The 25499-nt window shown below is 44.0% G+C and overlaps 1 protein-coding gene across 2 annotated transcripts in view; it reads right to left on the reverse strand.

The window, feature by feature from the left end:
* The window catches only part of WARS2 (tryptophanyl tRNA synthetase 2, mitochondrial), an 88068-nt gene extending 66633 nt beyond the window's left edge, over positions 1-21435 (reverse strand). For both annotated transcript variants that reach the window (XR_003996681.1, XM_030534930.1), the window contains exon 1: positions 21372-21435. Coding sequence is in view for 1 of the 2 variants with exons in the window: in XM_030534930.1 (XP_030390790.1) it covers positions 21372-21425 (54 nt within the window). In the remaining variant the exon portion in view is untranslated. The remainder of the gene's footprint in view (positions 1-21371) is intronic.
* Positions 21436-25499: the final 4064 nt, after the last annotated feature.

The raw sequence follows: 25499 nt of genomic DNA on the forward strand, positions 1-25499 counted from the left end.
TGGTCATGCCTTTGCCATAACCTTCGCATCCATATGAATCACAGGTTCCGGTAACAGAATGTCTTGTTTAGTTTTCAGTCTGGGAACTAATACTAATGGCCTGACTGACCTGAAGAGTCTCTCATCTGGGATCTGGCCCTGCTAACAAGGCTGTTCTTTCCTTAGCCACCTTCCTTGGAATCAGACCCCATGGATCTGATGCTCTTACATATGGCCCATCCTTTGATGGATCCAAGGCAGGTAGAGGCTGATGGGACCTGAGGAGCTTTCAGTTTTAGATTCCACATCTTGTGTGCCATGAATACAGCAGGTTCTAGAGTTAGCTCCTATGCCGATTCCTGAGTCTTCATAGTTCACGTAGTCTTAGAGCTGAAACTGAAGCTAACGGCAGTCTCTTCTCTGTGTTCCATGCTCTGAGATGGCTGTACTGCCAAACCAATCGAAACAAGGGTGCCTGTAACCTATTTCATCTACACACTCTTAGAATAAATATGTAGCAAATGGAACATCTGGATGGACGATATCTTTCATCAAGCTACGAGAGGCACCTTAGATGAGAATCTGATGCCAGGAACGCTGCCAGACATGAGACATGTCTCTTGAAGCCTGCTTTTCTGTTCTTCAGATCCGCCATTACAGTTCTGATGGAACTAAAATTAAAATCACTTTTCTAACAGTAACTAAATTTACTAACATATCAGCCAATAATAACTAGCTTCTAATACACTTTACTACTAACCTAATTAATGGCACTATAGAAAAGCGAGGCTCTGGGTCTAGGAGATCCAGAGAAGTTTGCTTCTGTCCCCAGGAGCCGTAGAGCACAGAGAAGCAGAAGTGGCAATAGCGTCTGAAAAGCTTCAGTACCAATGCCTTGGCATGAAGATACTCGGCTCACCTCCACAGACTCAGTGCCCCAAACCCACAAATCTCTTCACTCCCAAATTTCCCACTCTTCCCTGCTAACCCCCACTCAATACTTCATGCCTCTCCATGCTATGGTCACTTTGCCTGCTCCCTAGGCCCTCCCCCGATCCTCCCGAGCAATGCAGTTAAACTGACCTACACTGAAGCACAACGATGGTGCAGCTTCTGCAGCGTAGATGTGCCACTATAGCATTTTAAGTGTAGACATACCCTAAATTAAATAATTAAAGCATGCAATCGATGCAAATCAACCCGGACTTAACTATGGAGTCACTACTGACCACTTCATACCACAAATAAATGTGACAGGTCCTTGTGGTATAGATTCTGGAAAATACTGAGATCTTAAAGGGTATATTTCCCATTCAAGTACAGATCCTGTGCTATTCCTTGATATAAATATTTGGAGTAAGATTACAGATGAGCTCAAAATTAAATATGGGCTTAATGTTCTAATACACAGTGTAGCACTGGAATAATCAGCATATGCTTCAAGGAAAAGGCTAAGCATAGCACAATATGGATTGTGGATAGAGTTCATGGATTCATGGCAAATAGCAAAACATCTGTGAATGGATAAGATATTGAAAATGGGCTAAAAGTGTAAACAAAAGTATTTTTAATTTTGTTTGTATGTACAAATGATACAAGGTTTGCATAGCACATGAACAATGGTGGAGTCAATGAGAAGATTAAATGGTAGCAACACTATACTGGTTCTGAGTTCAGCAATTATCCAACAGAAAATGGGGAAGTTGCAAAAAAGATGCCACAAAGCCAAGCAAGCAGAATAGTACGAATTAGACTAGACTGGAACTGGATACAGCACTAGAGAATACATTGCAAGGAACAATCTTATACTGGCTTCCAGCTGAGGGACCAGTTTACTAGAAACCTTTCTTCTTTAACTCCTAGGATTCCATCCATTAAGAAACAAATGTTTCACAAGTAGGGGAAGTATAAAATATTCCATTGTGTTAGCAAATGTCTGTATAAGAACCTTTAAATGCATCCTGGATTCATTGCTACTACTAAAAAATATACAGAAAACATTGCTTCTTTGGACAGTGTCTTTGTTCCTTGTTTGAACACCCTATGAGAATAAGTAGGTAGCACAGCAGCATGGCAGAGGAGTCCTGCCTGGTAGTATAAAATCATGGGACTGGAATGTGCTTCAATGGAGTTGTGAGATCAGGGGATAGGAGCTGTGTATTCTCAAGTACAGGGGTGAGAAAATGACAAAACTGAGAGGAGTGAAGACTTCCCAATGGAGCAGAGTGAAAGCCACAAGACACGTGTCCTCAGCCCACAGGCTCTCTCTCAGGCATCTGTAGTATGTGCAGTGTGAAAGTCTGTTATGTGTGTGTTTAAGTCTACATGGTGAGCATGTAAGTCCATAAGGGTTGTGTGTGGCAAATTAATCTATATACAAGTCTACAGAGTGCATCAGAGGAAAGGGGAAGCTTTCAGACACTTCATTTGCTTTATCACATTTTCCTTCAATAAGGCTTCTGCATTCGGTACTAGTTATTACTCCATGGCATCCCTAAAGGAAAAAATTCCAAATCTCAGACTTTGGAACTTGCTACTCAACGCTGGTGTGGTGATATGTCTCTCCATTTAAATAGAACTGGCAGAGAAATGTGGCAAGGTTCAGCTTTTCCCTCACCAAATCCTATCTTTCATGAGAAGATGAACAGCTACCCCTCCTGACAAATGCAAAAGCATATGCCACTGACTTCCGTATCTCTTGCTAATAAATTATCATAAGCGGGCTTGGTACCATTTGACTTTCCCCCCCCCAATCTTGATAATTAATATTGTTTATTTTTTAATTTTTAACTATTTTTACAATTGCAGGAATTTAAGGGGGGGGGAGCAGTGGGGCAGTGCTGCCAGCAGTGCTGCAGGGGGTTCCCAGCACAGTGCAGGGGCTCAAGATCCCTGGATGCAAGGTGTGGGGAAGGATGCAGTCCTGGCCTGCAGCAACAGAGGCTCTCAGCTAGGCTTGCAAGGAGGAGAACTACTGAATAGCTCCTGCCTGGGGATGGCCTTCACACTCCAGGCTGGTGAGTGAGAATGTGAGTCTGCGACAGTAAAGCTGTAGAGGGTTCTCTGCATGGCTGAGGGGCCAACGACACCCCACCCCTTCAAGGAGCCATTCAGCAATGGAGTGGTCTCCCTCGTGGCCAGGGGGTTCCCTCCTACTCCTGGCTGCCCTGGCTGGGGGGTACTCCGCCAGGACTGCAGGCTTCTCTGTCATTTGTGCCTGCAGATATCAGGTGTCACTGACCATGTAGCTGTTCAGGGAGCCCTCTACAGCCCTGCTGTCACAGCCCCGTTCACTCACTCCCATGACAGCAGGGCTGCAAAGGGCTCCCTGCATGGCCACAGGGCCAGTGACACCTGCAAGGTGCGAGGGGCAGGCTGCACTAGGAACAACTATTACCAATAGGTTTTGTTGTTGTTGATTTCAGTGCGTCATCTAAAAATGACATTTACCAACACCATCGATTTAAATTGAATCCTGCCAAGCCTAATCATAACTAAAACGTCTGTGCTTATCTTATTGCTAGGGCCCTACCAAATTCACAGCCATGAGAAATGCGGCACTGACTGTGAAATCTGTTCTTCCACATGAAAGCTGGTGTGGTATGTGCTTTTACCCTGTACTGTATAGATTTCACGGGGCAGACCAGCCTTTCTCGAACTGGAGGGCCTCACCAAAAAGGGAGTTGCAGAGGGGACACAAGATTATTTTAGGGGGATTGCGGTATTACCACCCTTACTTCTGTGCTGCCTTCAGAATTGGGTGGCCTGAGAGCAGCAGCTGTTGGCCAGGCACCCAGCTCTGAACGCAGGCCTCTCCAGCAACAGCGCTGAAGTACCATACCCTGCCACCCTTACTTCTGTGCTGCTGCCTTCAGAGCTGGGTTGCCAGAGAGTGACAGCTGCTGATAGAGGGCCCAGCTCTGTAGGCAACAGCACAGAAGCAATGGTGGCAACACCATACCATGCCATCCTTACTTCTGCACTGCTGCCTTTAGAGCTGGGCACCCGGAGAGTGGAAGCTGCTGACTGAGGACCCATACCATACCATGCCATCCTTACTTCTGCACTGCTGCTGGCAGCAGCTCTGCCTTCAGAGCTGGACTCCTGGCCAGCAGCTGCCACTCTCCAGCTGCCCAGCTCTGGAGGTACACCACTGCCAGCAGTGCAGAAGTAAGGGTAGCAGTACTGCAACCTCTTCCCCACCTCCAACAACTCCTTTTTGGGTCAGGCCCCCTACAATTATAACACTGTAACATTTCAGATTTAAATAGCTGAAATCATGAAATTTACAAGTTTAAAAATCCTCTGACTGTGAAATTGACCAAGATGGACTGTTAATTTGGTAGGGCCCTACTTATTGCAGGACAACCAAAGTGTGGCCCACATCAAATTCTACCGTGCGACTCGTTTTTAGAGTGTTCCTTAGAGACCGCCAGCCCCTGCATGCAATGTTGCCTTATTTTCGGCATCAAGATAGAGCACGGCATGTAGAGACCCAGCTTCTCAAGAGGATACACCTCCATATTAGAGATGAGAATGCATACAATATCTGGACCTCCTCCTCAGCTACCAAACTTGATTTCCATAAGAAATCCATCTGTTGAAACTGGAGAACGTAGTGTAAGTCCTGGATATGAGGACAGAAAATCTGAGTGTCCCCTGCACTATTGCCATAAACTGCATTTTTTAAACCACAGTGGCACTAGCAGTTGGCTTATATTGCTCATTTAGAAGGGTACACTTACTTCTGCTGGGATTGTATAAACACACACACACACACACACACACAATATATATATAGATTCTTCATACCATTATCAGGCTGATTTTGAACACGCACTGCACATCAGGCACTTCAAAGGTCCCCTTAATCTGCCTGAACATTTGCAAACAGAGCCCTCTGCCAGAAAAAAATATTCTGAAAAGGTTGAAGCAAATAAGGCAAGGCATTTCCAAGATTCAGGAGTGACAAAATGAATGGAGTGTTTGACTGCGAAAAGTGTCCTCATTTGTTTTTGTCCCTTCACAGATCAAAAGTGGTTTGACCTAGGAAATGGCCAGCCAGCCTCTGCCCACCCCCGGTATGTTTTCCTGAGCTGTCCTTAGACATCAAGGAAGAGGGCCTTTTGCTATTTCCAAGTAGTCTGGAGATGGATTATCTATTATAGGGACTAAAACAATTACTTCAAGATAAGGCATGGTCCCCATGTGCCATTCATAATGCACATAACGAAACTTCCAAGCACTTGACCAGTGTGGCAGCCTGAAATCCTCATCTAAGTGGCTACGCCATTCAAACTTTACGACGCTGGCAGACATATGTGCTATGTTCCATGTTCTCTCTAATGCTCCGTGCACCATTCAGAGTAGCGTGTCATATGCTCCGTTAGACGTAAACAGCTGCAGCCAAAGTTTCACAATAAAGTTTCTCTATTGCATTCCATGACTTGCAACTAACTCAAGTTTATTTCAGCAAACTGAAGTGCCCTGTGTAAGCTTGAAAGCTTGTCTCTTTCACCAAGTTGGCCCAATAAAGAATATTACCTCACCCATCTTGTCTCTCTAATATCCTGGGACCAAAAATGCTACAAGGCTGCAAATAAGTTTGTTTTGTTAATGCCTCTCCAAACTGTACAGATGTTCAAATTAGTATACACAACTTTTAGACATCCCTAACAGATGTCCAAGTGAGAGAAACTGCAATAAAATGCATTCAAAAATCTAAGAAAACTCTCAGGCAAAAACTTTAATCTTTAAATAAGTTTGTAAATATCTATCTTGTAAGGAAAAGGCTTAACAACATTGTAGTTTTCTCAAATTATGGTAACGTTATTAATTTGGAACTTCTAAGTTCCGGTTACATAAAAAAACCCGAAAAGCAAACAGCAGAAAGCACGGCCATGAAAAGCTAACCAAAACTCTGACCTGTGTCTCAACCCAGAGAACAACTGAAAGGCAGTAGATAATCCCACCTTCAAAAGCACATTTAATCACTGTCAGTGACTAAAGTTACTGTACTGTTGTTGATTAACTGAGCACTACTGCTGTAGCATATAAACCGAAGTACACCTGTCTTTACATCGCTACAGCAAAATGCTTCTGCCTTCTTTAAGGCCATGAGCAGTCAGTCACTAAAAACAATAAAATACAGATTTAAATCTCTTGACCATAGGTGAACACTTTTTAGGAATTATCCTGAATGATATTCTACGTAATTCCAAATATGAGTGCTGTCATACTGCAAAGTTAGCACAGACACATGGACCAGAGATTTTCAAAGGTAACTATTGATTTGGGGTGTCTCAGTTTGTATGTGCTCATTAAGACACCTTTTTGGGATCTGATTTTCAGAAAGTGCTGCGGATACACCTTCTGATAAATATCAGGCCAATTCATGCACCTTCAATGAGCACCCACAAATTGAGGGACCTAAAAATCACTATTCACCTTTGCAAAATTTTGACCATGGCTACCCTATTTAGGGTTATGAACTTCATAAAGGGCGAACCCCAAATGAAGTAGTTTTACACATCGAGGTCACAGGGGGATCACACATATCAAACATGTATTACTGTTCCTCTGCTCCTCAAACAACTTAACCTATGCACATAAAGTGGATTTAAAGCTCAGTTTCTATCAAAAACCCTCCAGAAGTCTATAAGAATATCACCATTATACACTCAAGGTGCAACAGAAGGGTGGCAGCAGATAAGAGCAGAGTTAGGGTTATCTGGATGCCCTCAACTGGACAATTCCGTTCTTTCCAAAAGTTTTGTTGTTTTTAGCAAAATCTTAGCTTTGAACAGACAGGCCAACACCTGCTGGGATTTTGTAAAAACTACTAAAGTTCCTGTAAGAGTTTTCTTCTTAAATAATTGAGAAGCATATTGCTTACAACACTAACTCTACCAATCCCATAAATAATTTTTTTTTTTTTTGCCTAGAAAGTTTAATTATATAAAAGCTTGTAGCCCAGTGGGCCAACTTACCTCTATTATATTCATTGCTTTGCATTATATTCTGCTTTTTATATTCAGCAATAATGCAAGGAACCTACAGGCTTGTATCCTGTAAGTCATTGGCTTCAGCAGTAAGCATGAGTCTTGAGGCCTATAAACTCTGGCATAGATAAACTTAGTAACTCCTAAGTTTTGGGGACTTGGAAGTAGAGTGTAGGGGGGAATTCTGTCCATAAGGACGTCAGCCAACTCACACCAGCTTCTGGAAGGTTTTGGATGGAATATCCAACCACAAGAAATGAATTGACATATATGTTAATGAGGTGAAATCATAAATACACTAACCTGCAGAAGAAGGATATCTTAACATTGGTAAGGGGAGGAAATACATATAAGGAAGAGTGGGAAAAACTCCAACTGAATATGCATTAGACATGGTAACGTCAGTGTAACGTATTACAAAAGTGGCATCCCAGGGCAGTAGGGGGGAGAGACGTAGCCCTTGGAGGGGCCAGAATGATGGACCCTGATGAAGATAAGGAGGGTGACGGTGATGAGGAAGATAATGGCTAACATTTCAGGTTTTCCTGCAAGGGATGGTGTGAATGTGGATGTTCAGATGTACTTCTGCATCAGCTCTACCTACCTTACTGAGTTAAAGTATGAGAGACTTTGCTAAACGTATTAATAAATTATTTATTTGTAAATATAAAAGAGTTCCTACATTGTGACTGTTGCACCTGTGCACACTGGGGTTCTCAATTATACAATAATTTTTAAAATACTGGGCCTGATCTTGGGACAAGAACCTGTCAACCCTCAAAGGGATAGCTGGGAATTTTATTCATAATCTAGATCAGGCTACAAACTACATGACAGTGAGAATAAAGGTTTTACTTGGCCACATTATTCGACAGAGACGAACTGATGAGATTATGGAGTAGAACATGGAGGCTCCAAGTTATTAGTAGCCAAAAGAGGAGGGGATGGGACTTCTAATTTTCAAAACACCTACTAGTGAGATGCAGATATCAAGACCAAGCCCCAAACAGGGTACACAAGCTTTTTGATAAGAACCCTCCGAGGAGCTGAGCATAAAGACTGGGCTTCTAATCCAACTGCTGCCTGTGGACTTATTCTGCAGGCTGCCTCCAACCCTCATCCATTCACCTGCTATATCTGCCTCTAGCTAGTTCAGTCCTCTCACAAGAAAGTGCACAGTATATATGTCAATCCCTGCAGATAATACAAATGGCTAACTAGAGTTTTTTAAAACTCTCTCTAAAGTTCATTATTGGGCTGAAGTGAAAGCAAGCAGAGTTTCAGCCCTAAGAATGAATGTTACAGAAAACGGAGAGAGTCACAACAGATTGTTATAAGAGAACTTATTTTACAGTCCAAACTTAAGTGGTCACTAGTCACAAATGCTTTAGTGGCATGACAATTTGCTATCTTCTCGGAGCAGATCAGGTAAGGATGAGAGTGAGATTAGTAGAATCAGAGCTAATTCTAAATCCAGGTGGTGAGCAAGACAGAGAGAACAGGAAGTGGAGAGGGGAATCACTGTTGGCATGTGGTGACGGGAAAGATTAATGGCTTCCCTCTCTAGTTTTCCCCACTGTGTAGGCACGCAGGGGGTGGGGGAAAGGGACTGAGGAGCTGCTGTGCTGGCGACATAACACACCACACAGCCTCCACAGCACCAGCACTGATTAATGGGGCTGGAATGACTCAGGAAACAGAGAAGAATCACTCACAGACTTTTCTCCTTTTTTCTCGTTATTTTATCCAAAGCAGTTCACATTGCCCCAGTTGTTTCCAACTAAAACATCTTGAAATATGTCAAAAGAAGAGAAACACGTAAGATTGAAAACCAGAGTGTCAGAAGGAAGAAAGAACAATACATAAGTGAATACAGTCAAAAGAAAAGTTCCTGACATTGTAAGTGTCTGATCAAACATAAGTAAGATCTTCCCCAGGGGATTGGAGAAGAAAACAAAATAAAAACTTTCCTCATCTTCAAAGACAGGAGAAATTCTCTGGCTGTAAATATGAACTCTTGCATATTTAGGAGCTGAACATAATTTTTTTACTTCCCTTATTAATATTTTTCAAATAAAAAGCTTTTGTTTTCTAAATAATATGCTGGCCTGTTAACCTAGACTTACCAAAAAAAAAAAAAAATCTGAAGCAGTAAGAAAGGTAGGAATTTACCCCACCTCATTAAACCCCTGCAACTGACGTATACATTTTAAAGCCTAACTGGGACCACTGAAGTGCTATCATCATCAGGTATAGGCATTTGTTTCACTTTCTTTTTAAAAGAAACAGGGAAACCAAGGGCTGGTTTAGACATCATGCTGATGTAACTAAATCAATTTAATTACATCAGTGCACACTCCTAAGGTAAATATACTCAAACTGGTTTAGCTTAATCTGGTAATTAAAATAAGATTAAACTGCATTTATACCAGTTTAACTGATTTAAGTGCATTCAGCGTTACGGGTCTGCATTGATGTAATTAATTAAAGACTTATTCCGCGCAAATTATTGGATATAGACATGCACTTAGAAACTATATTAATGCACTGCCCAAAAACTTAGTTAATGTAGAGATAAGGTTGTCCTGCAGTGCCTTGTACCCTTCCAAAATGCCAAATGCACCTATACTTGAAACTCTGAAAACCTGGAAAGAAAGATTTAAGATAAACAGCCCCGCCTCAAACCTGGAGCTGGCAAGTACTGAATGAATGAAGTAAATGGGCCATTTTAAGTGATATGCTGCGTCACACAGAACTGCATTCTCTTATTCATCTACATACACTTCAACTGCACTTCACTTTGTGACAGATAGCAGTATTGATTGGTACAGGGATTACTTGCAGCAAGTGGACACAACTAACACTGCAGTAGCAGGAGAGAGAAGTGCCCCCAAAAGGGATCACAGACCTGTCGTTTCTGTGCTAATTTATGTGGGTTGTGCAAGCATAGGAGCATAAAATCTATTCTTGCCATGCGGATCTGTATCAGTCTGGTAGCATACGTAATAATGCAGACATTGGTGCAGGTATGTTGCAGAGAGAGCCATCAGGACCAGGGTAAAGGATGGTAACATCTACTAATTTTTGAATGGTTTGTGAAAAGTGGGTGAAAGAGTTGAGCACAAGACAGACATAGCCTGCTGGTGCCACTTAGCCTGCCCTAAATACAACTTTTCCCTTAGTGAGGACACGCTCTGACAGTTCCTCCTATCACATTCCTGTGCTTTGTCCTCACAGATATCTGTTGAAGGGTCGCACTGGGGCATCACACAGAGAATGCACAGTTACTGTTACGGGGCAGAGATGGTACGTACATTAACTCTACATTTCCTGGTTTTCAGAGGTTTAAATATAGGTTCATTTGAAATTCTGGAGGGGTATGATGTGCTGCTGGTCAAACTTAACTCTGCCCTAAGTTTTTAGTCAGTGAATTCCTCTTGTGTTTTGAGGAAGTGGTGGCAATGAGGGGGATAGAAGGTGGTGTCCTAGGAACACCTCACTGCCACTCAGCTACGGATTCTACCCTCCTCCTAGCCTCTCCACACTCTCATCAGGGCTGCAGAAGCAGGAGGAAGAAGGTGGTAACCAATGGGCTTTGAGGAACACATCCACTAACTGAAGACAGAAAGGCAGGGTCAGGGGGAGCCATAATACACTTTACATACTACAACAAGGGAATTTTTCACTTTCCATATGGGAATAATTATATTGATATAGAGCACTTTTACACTAGTATAACTATGTCCACACTATAGAGTTGTACTGTTTTAAAATATATCAGTTAATTTAAAACTGCAACTTTCCAGTGTAGACAAAGCCAAAAAGCATTGTGCAAGAAATGACAATGAAAAGTTAGAAAAAAGTTATACCAATTTAAATGGATTTAAAATAGAACTAATTAAATCAGTGTGAACCCCGCACATAGATATATTTAAACTGTTTTAACTTTTACTTAATCAACATAGTTCGTGTTGCAACATTACTGAACTAAGATTTTAAAATCTTTTCTAAAGTTGACCAGGCCTAAATCTCAACAAACACACCAGACACAAGTTGCATTTGCCCCTCAAGAAGCTCAATCTAGGTTGGGGTTGAAGCTCCCTAGTGGAGATCAGGCAGATGGGAGGCTTTTACCTTCATTTTCTGTGTTGGACCTATTCTTCAGATAGACAGTTCTTCAATCTCTACTTCGGTATATCCAAGAATTTTCACTAATGCTGCATTCACTTAAAACATGGTAAGAAACTATCAATTCAACTTAGCACCCTCTCACATCTAGACACTTAATGTATCAGCATATTTAACAGACACCAACACAACTAACAGCTGGTTTTATGGCTGCTGCAAAAGTGGAAGCCATATTTTCCTTACTGTCGCAGTGACTAAGGGTAGACTTAAAAGAAAACTATTAGTTTACCGGTGAAAATGTGTATTCCATCCTTACTGAGTGCCAGGGTATTTAACAGTGTGCCTCTTAACAGAGTTCTAAGATATTTAAAATCCAGAGGACTCTTCCCATAAGACTAGGGTGGCCAAAGTGCATCTCATGAAAGTCAGTCTTATTTGTTATTTATCTTAAGCCAAGCAGCATCACATGATTGGTTCTGCAGTCTTCATGAGCCATTCCTCTGACAGAAAGATGAGAGGCCATTTGCGATCTGCCCTGTTTTATGTAAGTCTGGTGTGGATGGCCTGCAGCAGTGGTGGGCAACCTGCAGCCCATCAGGGTAATCCGCTGGCAGGTCGCGAGACAGTTTATTTACACTGACCGTCGGCAGGCACGGCCGCCCACAGCTCCCAGTGGCTGTGGTTCGCCGTTCCCAGCCAATGGAAGCTGCAGGAAGCAGCAGCCAGCACATTCCTGTGGCCCATGCCACTTCCTGCATATCAGGGCTTTGGAGCGGAGCCCAGAGCTGGAGTGCGGAGCAGCTCCAGAGCAGGGGAGCTGCAGGTTTTTGTCTGGAGCTGGAGCGGAGCCGGAGCACAGCTCCAAAGCCCTGCTGCAGACAGTCAATGTAAACAAACTGTCTCACAGCCCACCAGTGGATTACCCTGACGGGCCACGGGTGGCCCACAGACTGCCCCATCACTGGCCTATAGGTTCATTACAAATTACCAACACAATACTCAGTATGGCAAAGTTTGGGCATCCATTATTAGACTATAACAAGTTTAAGGCCCCAGAGATGTTCACAGCCTTCTGTTTAAATGCATGGTGCACTGCAGGAGTCAGGGGGTGGCAGAAGTAGAAGGACAGGAGGGGGAGTGAGGGGAGGTACTAAGACTTGGCCGGCATGGAGGCAGCCCCAGGTTGGGAAGGAGGATCCCAGGGTTTCCTACCTGCTCCCGTTCTCATTCTAGCTCCTCCATTTCCCACTCCCTGCAATGATCCCAGGCCCTAGAGCAGCTGGTCCCACTCTAACCTCTGGTCCCCACCCCCACCCCTTGCTGCGTATGAGTTTACAAGGAGACAAAGCCGATTCCCCACTCCCATCCCTCCTGGTTCTGCTACCCAGGCAGGAGTGACCTCATTTAAAGACACAATGAGGTTTAACTCCAAGATACGCTTGAATGTGTACGTGAATATTTAGGGGTGGCAAAAGAGAAAAATCATAAATTTTGTCAACTCTGATCTCATTCCAGGATGTCTCATAGCCATGTTTTAAAAATAAAAGTCAATCCCAATGGGTAGGCACCACTTCTAATCGAGCTCTTTGATGCCCAAGACATGTTATTTTCTGGACAGGATCTAGTAAGCCAATGCAAAAATATCATCCCTTCTACTGTATCCAGATGGTAAAAGAGCAAATTCATCAGTTCAAGGTCTACACTTGACTGATGTGAAATGCTGGCTTCTCAGACAACTCTCGGGGTCAGGCAACAAGCAAAATCCTTTGAACAAGAAGAAATTACTTGAAACTTTTTTCTTCTTAACTTAACTGAACATGTTAATCAGCTTGTTTAAATCAGTCCTTAGAGGGGATGCAAAACTGAGAATCTGACCACACTGGGTTATTAAAGAGCCTATGGCACTTTTTGTAAGGTTTGGGACATTAACAGCAGCATCCTGGTGAAATTTCAACTCATATTACATCCTGCCTCACTAAATTCCCCCTGCATTTTCAGATGGATTCAAAATTCTGCTTCTCTTCTTGTCCTAAACTGTTGCAGTTTTGCTGTGCACCGAAGAACTGATGCCCAATTACATCTCAAGCATGGCAGTGATGTTTATGTAGAATAATTACAGGAAGATGCTCAGGCCCCACAGCAATAGACACCTTTTCAATAGCATCTTAAGGACTACAAGTCCCATTGAAAGTTAGTGGGATTATCTGCACAACTTCTGTACAACTATAACAACATGAGTTTAGAAAACAATAATCAAAGCAATGCAACTCCCTAGTGTGGACAGTTACACCAGTAGAAAGGTGCTTTAAGATCCGCTGTGTAGGCCAGGCCCTAGTTCCATTGACTTTCAATGAGAGTTAGGTTTCTTAGGGTACATCTATACTACCCGCCGGATCGGTGGATAGTGTTCAATGTATCAGGGATCAATTTATCGCATCTCGTCTGGATGCGATAGATCGATCCCCGAATTGACACCCATACTCCACCTTGGCAGGAGGAGTAAGCGGGGTCGACGGGGGGGCCGCAGCAGTCAACTCACTGCCATGAGGGCGGCCAGGTAAGTCGAACTAAGATACTTTGACTTCAGCTACGCGAATAGCATAGCTGAAGTTGCGTATCTTAGTTCCCCCCCCCCCCGCTATGTAGCACAGGCCTAAGTGACTATGTCACTTTTGAAAATGGGACTTGGGCACTTTGGAAAATTTTAAGTCTAAGAATCTAAGCAGTACATTACAGTTTAAAGTCACAAGGTGCTTTTGGAATTCTTCAGGTTAAAGGGAGCTACATAGAAATATAGGATATTACACAGGAAATCTTCATTTCCTGAATACAGCCTCTCTAGTATGAACTGCTGCATATAAGCATGATCTCTTCATTAAAACAGATGTCCCCTGAACTGCTAACTTGAGACAGACTGATAGAGTAGTGGCAAAGGTGTATCCCAAATGCCAGCTGTAATTTTCTCTAACTTCCTGGAGGAAAAGACAATGCAACACAGCAATGTGAGCATGTTCTCCTGGATATAAGAAAGCATCTTAACCCCCTCCCCCCCGCCACCACCACCACCACCACCACCAAATAAATGTTCCAAAATTTTCACTTTCTCCTGATTATTAAGTATCTTATAGCCACACTTCTATCCTGAAGAATCCCAAAGTTATCTACAAGTTTAATGTTATACACAAAATATTCCCAGGAATCCCTATGATTCAGCATCCTTTGAGGTGGAACGTCACAGCTGTTTAACTACTTGGAACAGTAAGTGAAGAGTCACATGTTAAAGGGAGTTACAATGAACTGTGTTAGCTCTGGGACAGTCACACGTCAGAACCTGAAAGCAAGAGTTTTCAGATCATCTGAACTGGAAAATGTGGCAGATTTTGGAGTGCAGACAGACAAGTGCATTCTCCTCTGGAGAGGAGAGTTCAAATAATCCTATTTTAGGGCTGGTGCTCTCACCTTGGATCTTACTGGACAATGGTCCACATCACAAAAGACACTACGCTCTCCAAAACCTCACATGCAAATCCTTATAAATGTCAGAATGCATTTGCTGGAACAAGAGGTGTGTACATGGGAAGGGTGCTGAGTATGACAATTATAGATCTTAGTGTCAATTCTAAAATAGTGGGATCTCTGTTTTATGAGGGATACTAAGTGCTACCACTGGACAAGATTAGGCTTGGCAAGCCAGTCAATTGACTGGCCAGTTGAGCCAAATACAGTCAAATACTCCAGCAAGAATATCCTGATATAAGCAGTTGCCTCCCTTTTTGATTGCAGCATTCTTTCATTTTTTAATCTTAATTTCATTGTGTTACACATTTTTCTGTGTTAAAACAATTCTGTTTCATAATTTTTTTTGTTATTAGGCTTAAGTACACAAGGCTAATCCTACTGGAGACCATAAAGTCTCACTCTTTTTTTGTTATTGTTGTTATTGTTCTAATAAATTAATGCTTTAAAATATTTGACCATTTTTTGACATTATTTGACAATATGTGACCAATATGTGATTGGTCAAATGACCAGCTATTTTTGGAGTGGTCAAATGCCCAATCCTAGATAGTAGGAGACCCAGCTCTTCAGGGTGGCAGAAAAAGCCCAGTGTGAAGATAGCATAAAAAGCAAATAATTACCCTCAGTGCTTGAAACTCCACTCCTGCAAACTATAAGTGTATAGCTTTATAGTCTAAACACAAAATGTTGTAACTGATGTGGCTCTACCTCTGCTGCTAATCACCAGGTGCAACAGCATGAAAACTGACCAGAGTACTATAAGCTGACCCTGCTGCTATTCTAAGTCCTGTGGGAATCAGTGAAACTAATAATCTGGTCAGCTTCATTCCGCTGCTTAGAAAAGCTCAGAGAAACAGCAGCAAGCCTTCGAAGAACTCACAGAAATAGAAGCTGGGGGCTAAGAACAGATCCCCCCACCCTTGTGGCAGCCAGTCGGTAATAGTGTGGGACTGGTCAAAGATAGAAAATATTCCTTCTTGCAGCAGAGATTGGGGAGCACTTTCAAGCTGGACACCTGTGGTGAATCAAGTATTGTTTGTTCTGGCTAACAGGTATTAGGTAAATCTTTTAAAGCCAACAGAAACAAGTGAGGCGCCTGAAGGCTGTTCATTGGCCTGTCTGAATAGAGGGGAAAAGTGTCAGCCCATTTCCTAGTGAACAGATGCTCAAGTCACTAAAAACCACCATGATCAGCCCTCTTATATGCAACCTCAGCTGAGGTCAAGGGCTAAATGGTCCAAGGAGACTTAACTGACCTCAGTCTTCAGGTTTGTCTGAACTTGAGTTACAACAGGAGAACAAAGTCAATTCCACAAGTGTTTGTTCATCTAACCTTGGAGTCCGAGGGTAAACCAACAACTTTGGTGTCCTGTAACAAAGGGCTGTAGAGTGTCTCAACTTGCATTTATAATCAATCATATTTTAGTTAACTCGAGTTAACTAAATTGTCAATTAAATTCAGTTAACACAGGACTACACACTCTACTCTTGACATACCCCATGAGATGGCTCTCTGAGGGGAGGCCAGTTTGGAGGAAGTTTTCCACTGCCCCATTGTATTTGTCACAAGTCTGGCCAAGCTCCCCCTATGGCAGACTTGATAGAAAGCTGTGAGGGGATCTAAACGCTGAAGACACATAACTTGGGCTCAGCTCCTGCAAGATTTAGGCACTGTCCCTGCCTTTGGATCTCTATGCGTGCATTCCAGGTGCAGACTTTGCATCTGATGCCAATGAGGACTCCACAGTCCAGTTGCTAGGTCCTGAAACTAGTGCCATCTTCCTCAAGGCTCCCCAGCAGCTCTTGAACGTTTCCCAGAATACCTTGTGAGCCTTCTGGTTGCAGGAAGCAAATAGCAAAATACAGTCTTTCTAACTCAGTCACTCTTTACTAAAGAGAAAGCACAATTCATTTAGAAAACAAGCATCCTGAATGAAACGCCCCTTACATCAGCTCACCCAACCCTTAAGTGTCTCTCCCCTGCCTCATCAAGGCTTCTGCAGCAGCAGCTATCTTCAGCTTGGACTGGTGAAAATAGCTTGAGGTGCAGAATAGAGCAGGTCCTGCCCTTTTGTAACCTTCCAGTCTCCTGTTGTGTGATGACTCCCCCACCCACCCAGATCAGCTTCAATAAGTGACCACAGACGTTTACCAGGTGACTTTATTGTCAGGCAACCTCCCCCTGATAAACCAGTTCTCCTGGGTAGCAGATAGTCTTTTGCGTAGGGTGCTTCTATTTGAATAGAAGACCATCAAAGTTTAACCGTCCTCCATTGACAGCCTGAGCAACTATCCCTTGAATTCCAGCCCAAGATGGAAGTAAAAGGACAACAGAGAAGGCAAACAAGTTGCACATTCAAAATGGAGTTTGCAGCTTGATAAAGATGCATACAGAGAGTTCATAATCTCACACACATCACTCTGACAGATATTGCAAGCCCAGGCAGTATCTCTGGGGACCAGTGTTCTAAATGTATGCATGGTTTATGTATGACTACATACTACTCCATGGGGAGGGTTACCAAGCTCCTTCAGGAACTAAAAACGGCCTGTGTGTGTGGGGAGGGGGGTGACTAAGGTGAGTCACTGAGACTAAACTACTCTACAGCAGTATCACCCCCAGAGAGGTTTGCATATATTGGTTCACAAAACAAATAAAGGGCTTTTGGTATAAACAGGCTGAGTTTATACCAAAAGTCTGGGACACAGGGCCTTCTTTCTGACCCAGTAAACAGACAGGACCCCTCTGTTCAAGAAGGAGGATCCTCAATCCTTGCAGAAGGGTTGGAAGGACTGTGGCTTACTAGGATCCCATAGGATTAATGGGATAAACTTTTAGCATGTGTATATATGTTGTTTTATATGTTTTCTCCATAATAATTTTATTCTAAGAATGAATGTATTTGGCTCTGAGAAGGCTGCTTGGTAACTGGTATACATGGCTGTAGCCCCTGGAGAAAGGTTAACGCCAGGTGCTGGAACCTGGTCACATCTGCTGAGAAAATCACAGTGAGGTGCAGAGGGACTGCAAATCTAACTTCCCAGTCTGGAGGGAGAGACACACAGGTCTCTGTCTATGAGAGGTGACCACTGGAAGCCTGAAACTTTAAATGGATATCCTCAAGGATGAAGGGGTGGGGGGAGTCAGAAGGAGCAGTAACGGTGACAATCACAACCTGTTCTGGGGATATTTACAGAGAAATTCAGCATCCAGGACTGTCAGTTTAAATTCAGGCTCAACAAAGAGATTCAATTACGGGCCAGAGAGGGAATGAGAGGTAGGATTCTAACCAAGACCTGCCAAGACACCAGAATGAAGGGGTGTTTCCTATTAAAATGATCACCTAAAGAAGTTAACATTGACCATTTGTCATACTTCATTGTTAACATGCCATTGAGATGAACAGGGTTAGTACATACCTCAAAGACCTTTCATTTCTATGATTTTATAATTTCTGTCCGAAAAACAAGGCTAGTTCTTGTAACTTACTATTATATGAAAGCTTAAATGCCACAGAACTCAATGAGGCTCTCAGAAGTGTACATTGTACTGCTACATACTGGCTCACTCTGACCTCTGAAAGTGAGAAAAGAGCAGATGCTTAATGCTGGCCTAGACAATGATCCTAATGCAGTGGTGGGCAACCTGCGGCCCATCAGGGTAATCCGCAGGCAACCCACCAGTTTGTTTATATTTGCATGGCCACCTGCAGCTCCCATTCGCCGGGAAGGGTGAACTGCAGGCAGCTGTGCAAATGTAAACAAACTGTATGGTGGCCCTCCAGTGGATTACCCCGATGGGCCGCGTGCAGCCCATGGGCCACAGGCTACCCACCGTTATCCTAAGGGATATCTGAAAGGGATATTCAATCCCTAGAGCAAATGACAGTGAAGCTATCCAATACGCTATATCAGAACAGAAGACTGGTAAGAGAGGCCTAGGAGCAAACTCAACACTAACAATTCAAAGGCACAAAATTAGGAGAAGGATAATAGTAATAAAAAAGAAAACTCAGGTAGACTATCATGTACAAGCTCTTCTGCGTACAGTCTTTTAAGGAAGCCACATTTCAAGTAATTTAAAACTGGCCTAGAAAAAAAACATGACAATTACACTGTATTAAACAATCCTGCACTGGCCCCCATGGGATGGTCTGGGATTAAACAGATCTTTGCCACTTCCAACTTCACCCAGAAACACTGCATCACCTCATGTCTCTGCACTCTCAAGAAGAATGAGATAGGCCCCAGTGTAGCATCCACTACAAATCAGGGCATCTAAACAACCTTAACTCCACCTTGTCACATTCTTCAAACTTTCCATATAATTAAAACTCAGTGCAATCTTAAGTATAGGTTACATTTTGATTTTTAATTTATTTTTAGGATTAGTGGCCTTTTATCTAACATTATTCCACAGAGGTGAAAAATTCTTGTTCAGCAGGAACCACCCTCTACTGATATAATGCAAAACCACATGGTTTTAATTAAGCCATGCTAACATCAATTCTGTTGTTACCAATCTATTTAGCACTGTCACATAACCATTCTCAATCAAGGTCCGACAGTGTTAACAATCCGAGCAGCAGCCACTGACCCATCTACACTATGGTTCTCAATTTTGCTAATACAAACAGATCTAAACCAGTATTAGCAATGGTTAAAATTTTCTAAAAATGTTCCCTAATATAGAGATATATGCAGTGTAATTGTAGTTGTGTCTGTCTGTCCCAGGATATTAGAGAGACGAGGTGGATGAGGAAATATCTTTTATTGGACCAACTTCTATTTGTGAGAGAGACAAGCTTTCGATCTTACACAGAACTCTTCTTCAGGTATGGGAAACTTACTTAGGTTTGGTCTACACTATAGACCTATACCTTAAAACAGGGGATTAGGTCAGCATAACTATGTTGTGAAAAATGCTCACCCCTGAGTAACATAATTATACCAGCCTAAACCACCATGTGCACACCGCTATATCAGCAGGGGAAAGGAATCACATCTTAGGGAGGTGGATTAACTACATTGACAGGAGAGTGCTTTCCCGTCAGTGTAGGAGCATCTTCGCGTAAGCCAGCGGTCCCCAAACTTTTGAGGGTCACGCCCCACCTTACCCCTGTCTGCACTCCCAGAGCAGGAAGCGGGGCTGCAGCTTGGGGGGTGGGGGGGGAAACGCAGCTGGGGGTGTGGCTGGGAGCAGGGCTATGGCTAGAAGCCAAGTCTGGGGGTGGGAGCAGGAGCAGAGCCACAGCCAGGCTGCGGTGGGATCAGAGTAGACATGGGGCAGGATGGTACTCCCTTCCCTTCCCCTGCCCCCAGGTCCAGCTGTGCCCCCTGCATGTTCCTCTCCCTGCTCTGGAGACCCCTCACTTAAGTGCTACAGCAACGCTGATGTATTTTAAGTGTAGACCATCCCTCAGAGTGTCACAGCTAAATAGAAGATGTAACAGACTGTATAGCATAAGTAGTGCTCCACGTTTGTCACAGAAGTTGCGTAAATTACGGATTCCATGATTTCCTGCGGCCTCTGTGACTTCTGCAGCACCCAGTGTGGCTGATCCCAGGGCCATCCAAGCAGCCGGCACCAGGGCTAGCTGCTCAAGCAGCCCTGGGGACAGCCACACAGATCGCCTGAGCAGTAGCCAATGCAGCTGGCCCCAGGGACCTATTTCTTCATAACATTTGTGAGCTCTGTCTTGAAAAAGATTTCTTCTACATGAGGAAGACTGGTAAAACCTTGTAATATTTGTTAAAAAAAAATCTTATTACACTACATACTTCTGGATAAACTGAATTATTCCCATATACCCTGATTCACATAACTTTGCCGTAAACAGTTTACCAGTTTTCCAACTATTCTATGTCTGGGCTCAGAAGAGGGCTGATACATTTCAGCCCAAAGGGTTTGCTTTGAAAAGTTCTAAAACTCACATATAAACACAGCAAACAATGGAAAAAAAGGTTAGAAAGTCAGGCCCCCCATCACCCTGAGAAAAACTATTACCAAATACTGTCTAGACTAGGATTCCATGATGTGATGTTAGTGAATATCTTTTAAGAGTCTCACTGAGATAAAGTAATCTTCCTTAAACATGCTAAATTGGACTAGCTCTCCCTAATCCTGACAAGGCCAAAAGCTTTGTCTCGACTAGGGACAGTGGATGAGTGTAAAGTAGGGTTTAGCTCACACATGTGCCAGCTAAACCTAACTTAAATTTGACTTTTTTTTCTTACAATAAATACAAGGGAACATGACCCTACAGTCGTGCATTGTTGTAGCACAGCAGGGAGGTGGTGATCTGGTAAAGCGGTGCAGGCAGGAGATGCAGAGCAAGGAAGCAGTGTAGAGAGCGGGGCAGAGCTGCGGCACACTGCTGCAGAAAGTTGGGGCAATGCAGAGGGGAGGTGCGGTGCAGGGTGGGACCACGGTGCAGCAGGGCAGAGGGAGGGGCAGGGCTGTGGTGCTAAGCGGAGGGCTGGTGATGCAGGGCAGGGGGCAGAGCTGTGATGAGGAGCTGAGGAAGGACGGGGGGGGGAAGTGATGAGGGGGGGCGGGGCCAGGCGAGGTGAGATGCGGGGCAGAGCGAGGGCGCGGGGCCGAGCTGGGAAACAAACCGGCACCTCTGGCTCCGGCTGGGGGCAGGGAGCGGCCGGGGCGCAGCGTGGGGCCGGTGCCCGGTGGGGTCCCCAGGGCGGGGGGGCGCGAGTCCAGCCTAGGAGGGGCCCGGCCCGGCCCATTACCTGGGTGAGGGTCCCTCGGTGCATGGCCCGGATCACGCCGCGCGGCGCCGCCATGGCTGGGGGGAGGGGAACAGCGAGCCGGGACCCTGCGCCTGCGCACGGGGCACCCGCCGTCAAGGGGCGGGGCCAGAACATAATTACCGCCCTGCCCAGGGGCGGGGCCTGCAGGCTCGTCAGCGCCCGCCCCCACCGTCCAGGGAGGCTGCCGTTGGCGCGTGTTGCCGCCTCTTCCCTTGCGTCATCTCAACGTCCCCCAGTCAGGCCCCTCACGCCCCTCCCCGCTGCCCCTGCCACGCCTCCCCCCGCCGCGTGCACAGCCCCGCCTGCCGCGCCCTGTCCACGCAGAGTCCTGCACGGGCCATGTCCCTCCGCAGGGGTGCCCAGCTCTGCTCCCGGCCGCAGCACAGCGCCAGCCCCATCCCTGCCAGAAGCCTGTCGCTTCTCCCCCAGCCCCACCGAGAAGGCCATCACCTCTCTCTAGCCATCCAGCACGATATTGCACCCCAGTCCCCTTGCCATGCGCAGGATAACAGAACCAAGAGCGCTAAACATCGCTGGGGTTATAAATAATAGGTGACTTGTTCCCTGAGAGCTTTGTGGTGAGATAGCTCCAGATGAACAGAGATGAGCAGGCTCTGATCCAGGATTGGGAGCCTGCACGGTGCTAAAAGCGGAGGTGGATTCTTGCAGGATTTGTGTAATTCACAATTAGGAAGAGCCACATGCAGCAGTGGATTAATGGCAGAGCAGAAGATGACAAGTGTGTTGCGCACGGGTGATTCTTCCAGCTGCCTGTCAATTTTTGAGCAATAAGACCAGGCTGTGGGGGTCTCCCAGAGTTTTGGTGGCTCCAGCTACTGTTTAGCCATAATCCGCTGCTGGCTGCAGGAAGTGAGTTGTATTACTAAATCAGGAGGAGGCACTCTTCTCTGAGTCAGTACTAATCCCAATGACCTACTGCAGTACTGTGGGTAATATGCCTCCACACTGATACAAGTATAAGGTGACCTTATATAACACAAATTTGGATATAACGTGGTAAAGCAGTGCTCCCCGGGGGGGGGGGGCACTGCACACTCTGGAGGCTCAAAGCAATTTTGATATAATGTGGTTTCACCTATAATGCAGAAGATTTTTTGGCTCCCGAGGACAGCGTTATCGGGGTAGAGGTGTATATTCCAGGCTGTACTAGTATGGGTGGCAGTGGGAGCCTTTGTCAATCCATAATATGCTCCCACAGATGCAAAACATGAGGCATTGCTGCCATTTGCTGGAGTTTACAAAGAAACATTAGGTAGAAGCTCAGCTCTTATTTTCAACCTCGGGTCAGCTGCACACAATATGTTTTAGTGCAGGTTAGATCAGATTAGTAGCCTGAACTTAGAGCCGAGACATTCAACACACATACAATACTGCTTAAAAGTTAATTTTCACAGAAATACTTTAATTTAGTGCTAAATTGTTGAAAAAATTAATAAATCCTTATGCAGTCTACTTAATCAAAACATTCATGTAATGAAGAGAACAGGTCACTGATAAAGAGTACTCTGGATCACTTGGTAAACTAGGCACAAGCAAATAATATGTGTTTTAATGCAGCTAAATGTATACACCTAGGAACAAAGAACGTAGCCTGTATTTACTGGATGGGGGACTCTAGCCTGAGAAGCAGTGACTGAAAAAAAATTGGGGGACATTGGTGGATAATCAGCTGAATGTCAGCTCCCAGTGTGATGCTGTGGCCAAAATGGTTACTGCAATCCTTGGATGCATAGACAGGGATTTCAACGAGTAGAGAGGTTATTTTACTCTGTATTTGGCAATGGTATCACCGTTGCAAGGAATACTGTGTCCAGTTCTGGTGTCTACAGCTCAAAAAAAATGTTGATAAATTGGACAGGGTTCAAAGAAGAGACAGGAGAATGGTGAAAGGATTAGAAAACACGCCTTCTAGTGAAAGACTTGAGTTCAATCTATTTAACTTAATAAACAGAAAGTTAAAGAGTGACTTGATTACATTCTGTAAGTACCTAAATGGGGAATAAATATTTAATAATGGGTTCTTCAGTCTAGCTGAGAACAATATAACATGATCCAATAGCTTGAAGTTTAAGTTAAACACCTTCAGGCTGGCAATAAGGTGTACATTTTAAAACAGTGACAATAATTAACCATTGGGCTGGCTGGCTAGCCCCACTAGCCCCACACCATCCAGTGGGAGTGGGGCCAGCCATGCCGCCCAGCTGGAGCAGCACTGGCTACAGCAGCCCCGGCTACAGCAGCCCCAGCTGTGCGGGCTGGCTGGCAGGATCAGCCTCAGCCATTTGATTGCTTAACCACTTAAAAGAAATATTTTTAATTGTTTAAACCATTAACTTTTTAAACAGTATTTACATGCCTAATTTGAATAGGGATCTGCCACCTCTGAAATGAGTGCTCTTACCACTGGGACATAGAGTCATTCATTCTTTCTCTGCCCACATTAATATTTAACTAGTCATATAAAGTGGAACAACTTCAGTAGGAGATTGAGGGCACCTATGCTGATGTAGTTGTCCGACTCTGTGGGTTCACCAGTTATCGGTGGCTCACAATCAAGCTAGAAGGGCATATCAAGTGGGGTCCTGCAGGGATCAGTTCTGGGTCCGGTTCTGTTCAATATCTTCATCAATTATTTAGATAACGGCATAGAGAGTATGCTTATAAATTTTGTGGACGATACCAAGCTGGTAGGGGTTGCCAGTGCTTTGGTGAATAGGATTAAAATTCAAAATGATGTGGAGAAATGGTCTGAAGTCCCAACTCTACATATAAAATGATGGAGTCTAAATTAGCTGTTGACACTCGATGGAGTCTAAATTAGCTGTTGACACTCAAAAAAGAGATCTTGGGGTCATTTGGATAGTTCTCTGAAAACATCCACTCAGTGTGCAGTGGCAGTCAAAAAAGCTATCAGAATATTGGGAATCATTAAGAAAGGGATAGACAATAAGACAGAAAATATAATTTTGCCTCTATATAAATCCATTGTATGCCCACATCTTGAATACTGCATGCAGATGTGGTCACCCCATCTCAAAAAAGATATATTGGAATTGGAAAAGATTCAGAAAAGGGCAACAAAGATGATTGGGGTATGGAACGGCTGCCATATGAGGAGAGATTAATAAGACTGGGACTTTTCAGCTTGGAAAAGAGACGCCTAAGGGGGGATATGATAGAGGTCTATAAAATCATGACTGGTGTGGAGAAAGTAAATAAGGAAGTGTTATTTACTCCTTCTCATAATGCAGAAACTAGGAGTCACCAAATGAAATTATTAGGGAGCAAGTTTAAAACAAACAAAAGGAAGTATTTTTTCATACAATGCATAGTCAACCTGTGGAACTCCTTGTCAGAGCATGTTGTGAAGGTCAAGACTATCGCAGGGTTCTAAAAAGAACTAGATAAATTCATAGAGGATAGTGTGATGGGTTGGATCACAGAACCCCCCTTGGGAGCTGCCACCCAGTGTGCCAAGACTACTCTAACCCTGCTTTCCCTGCCAGCTTGGGACCCCAGCACCCTGTCTGGCTGAGCCAGACACTCCCGTCTGCTCCAAGAAAGACTCAGGGTCTGAATTACTTGCTCCAAAGCTGCAGGTGTACCTGAAAGCAGCTAACAGAAGTGTTCTTGTCTTTAACACTCAGATGCCCAACTCCCAATTGGGTCTAAACCCAAATAAATCCATTTTACCCTGTATAAAGCTTATATTGGGTAAACTCATAAATTGTCCACCCTCTATAACACTGACAGAGAGATATGCACACTTGTTTGCTTGCCCAAGTATTAATACATACTCTGAGTTAATTAATAAGTAAAAAGTTATTTTATTAAATACAGAAAGTAGGATTTAAGTGGTTCCATGGTGTAACAGACAGTAAGTCACCAAGCAAAATAAAATAAAATACACAAATCTATGTCTAATTAAAGTGAATACAGATAATCTCACCCTCAGAGATGCTTCAGTAAGTTTTTTCCTCAGACTGGACACCTTCCAGGCCTGGGCACAATTTTTTCCTCTGATACAACTCTTGTTCCAGCTCAGGTGGTAGCTAGGGGATTCTTCATGATGGCTCCTCTCCTTTG

The sequence above is a fragment of the Gopherus evgoodei genome, chromosome 1 (assembly GCF_007399415.2).
Source record: "Gopherus evgoodei ecotype Sinaloan lineage chromosome 1, rGopEvg1_v1.p, whole genome shotgun sequence".
Taxonomy (NCBI): Eukaryota; Metazoa; Chordata; order Testudines; family Testudinidae; genus Gopherus; species Gopherus evgoodei.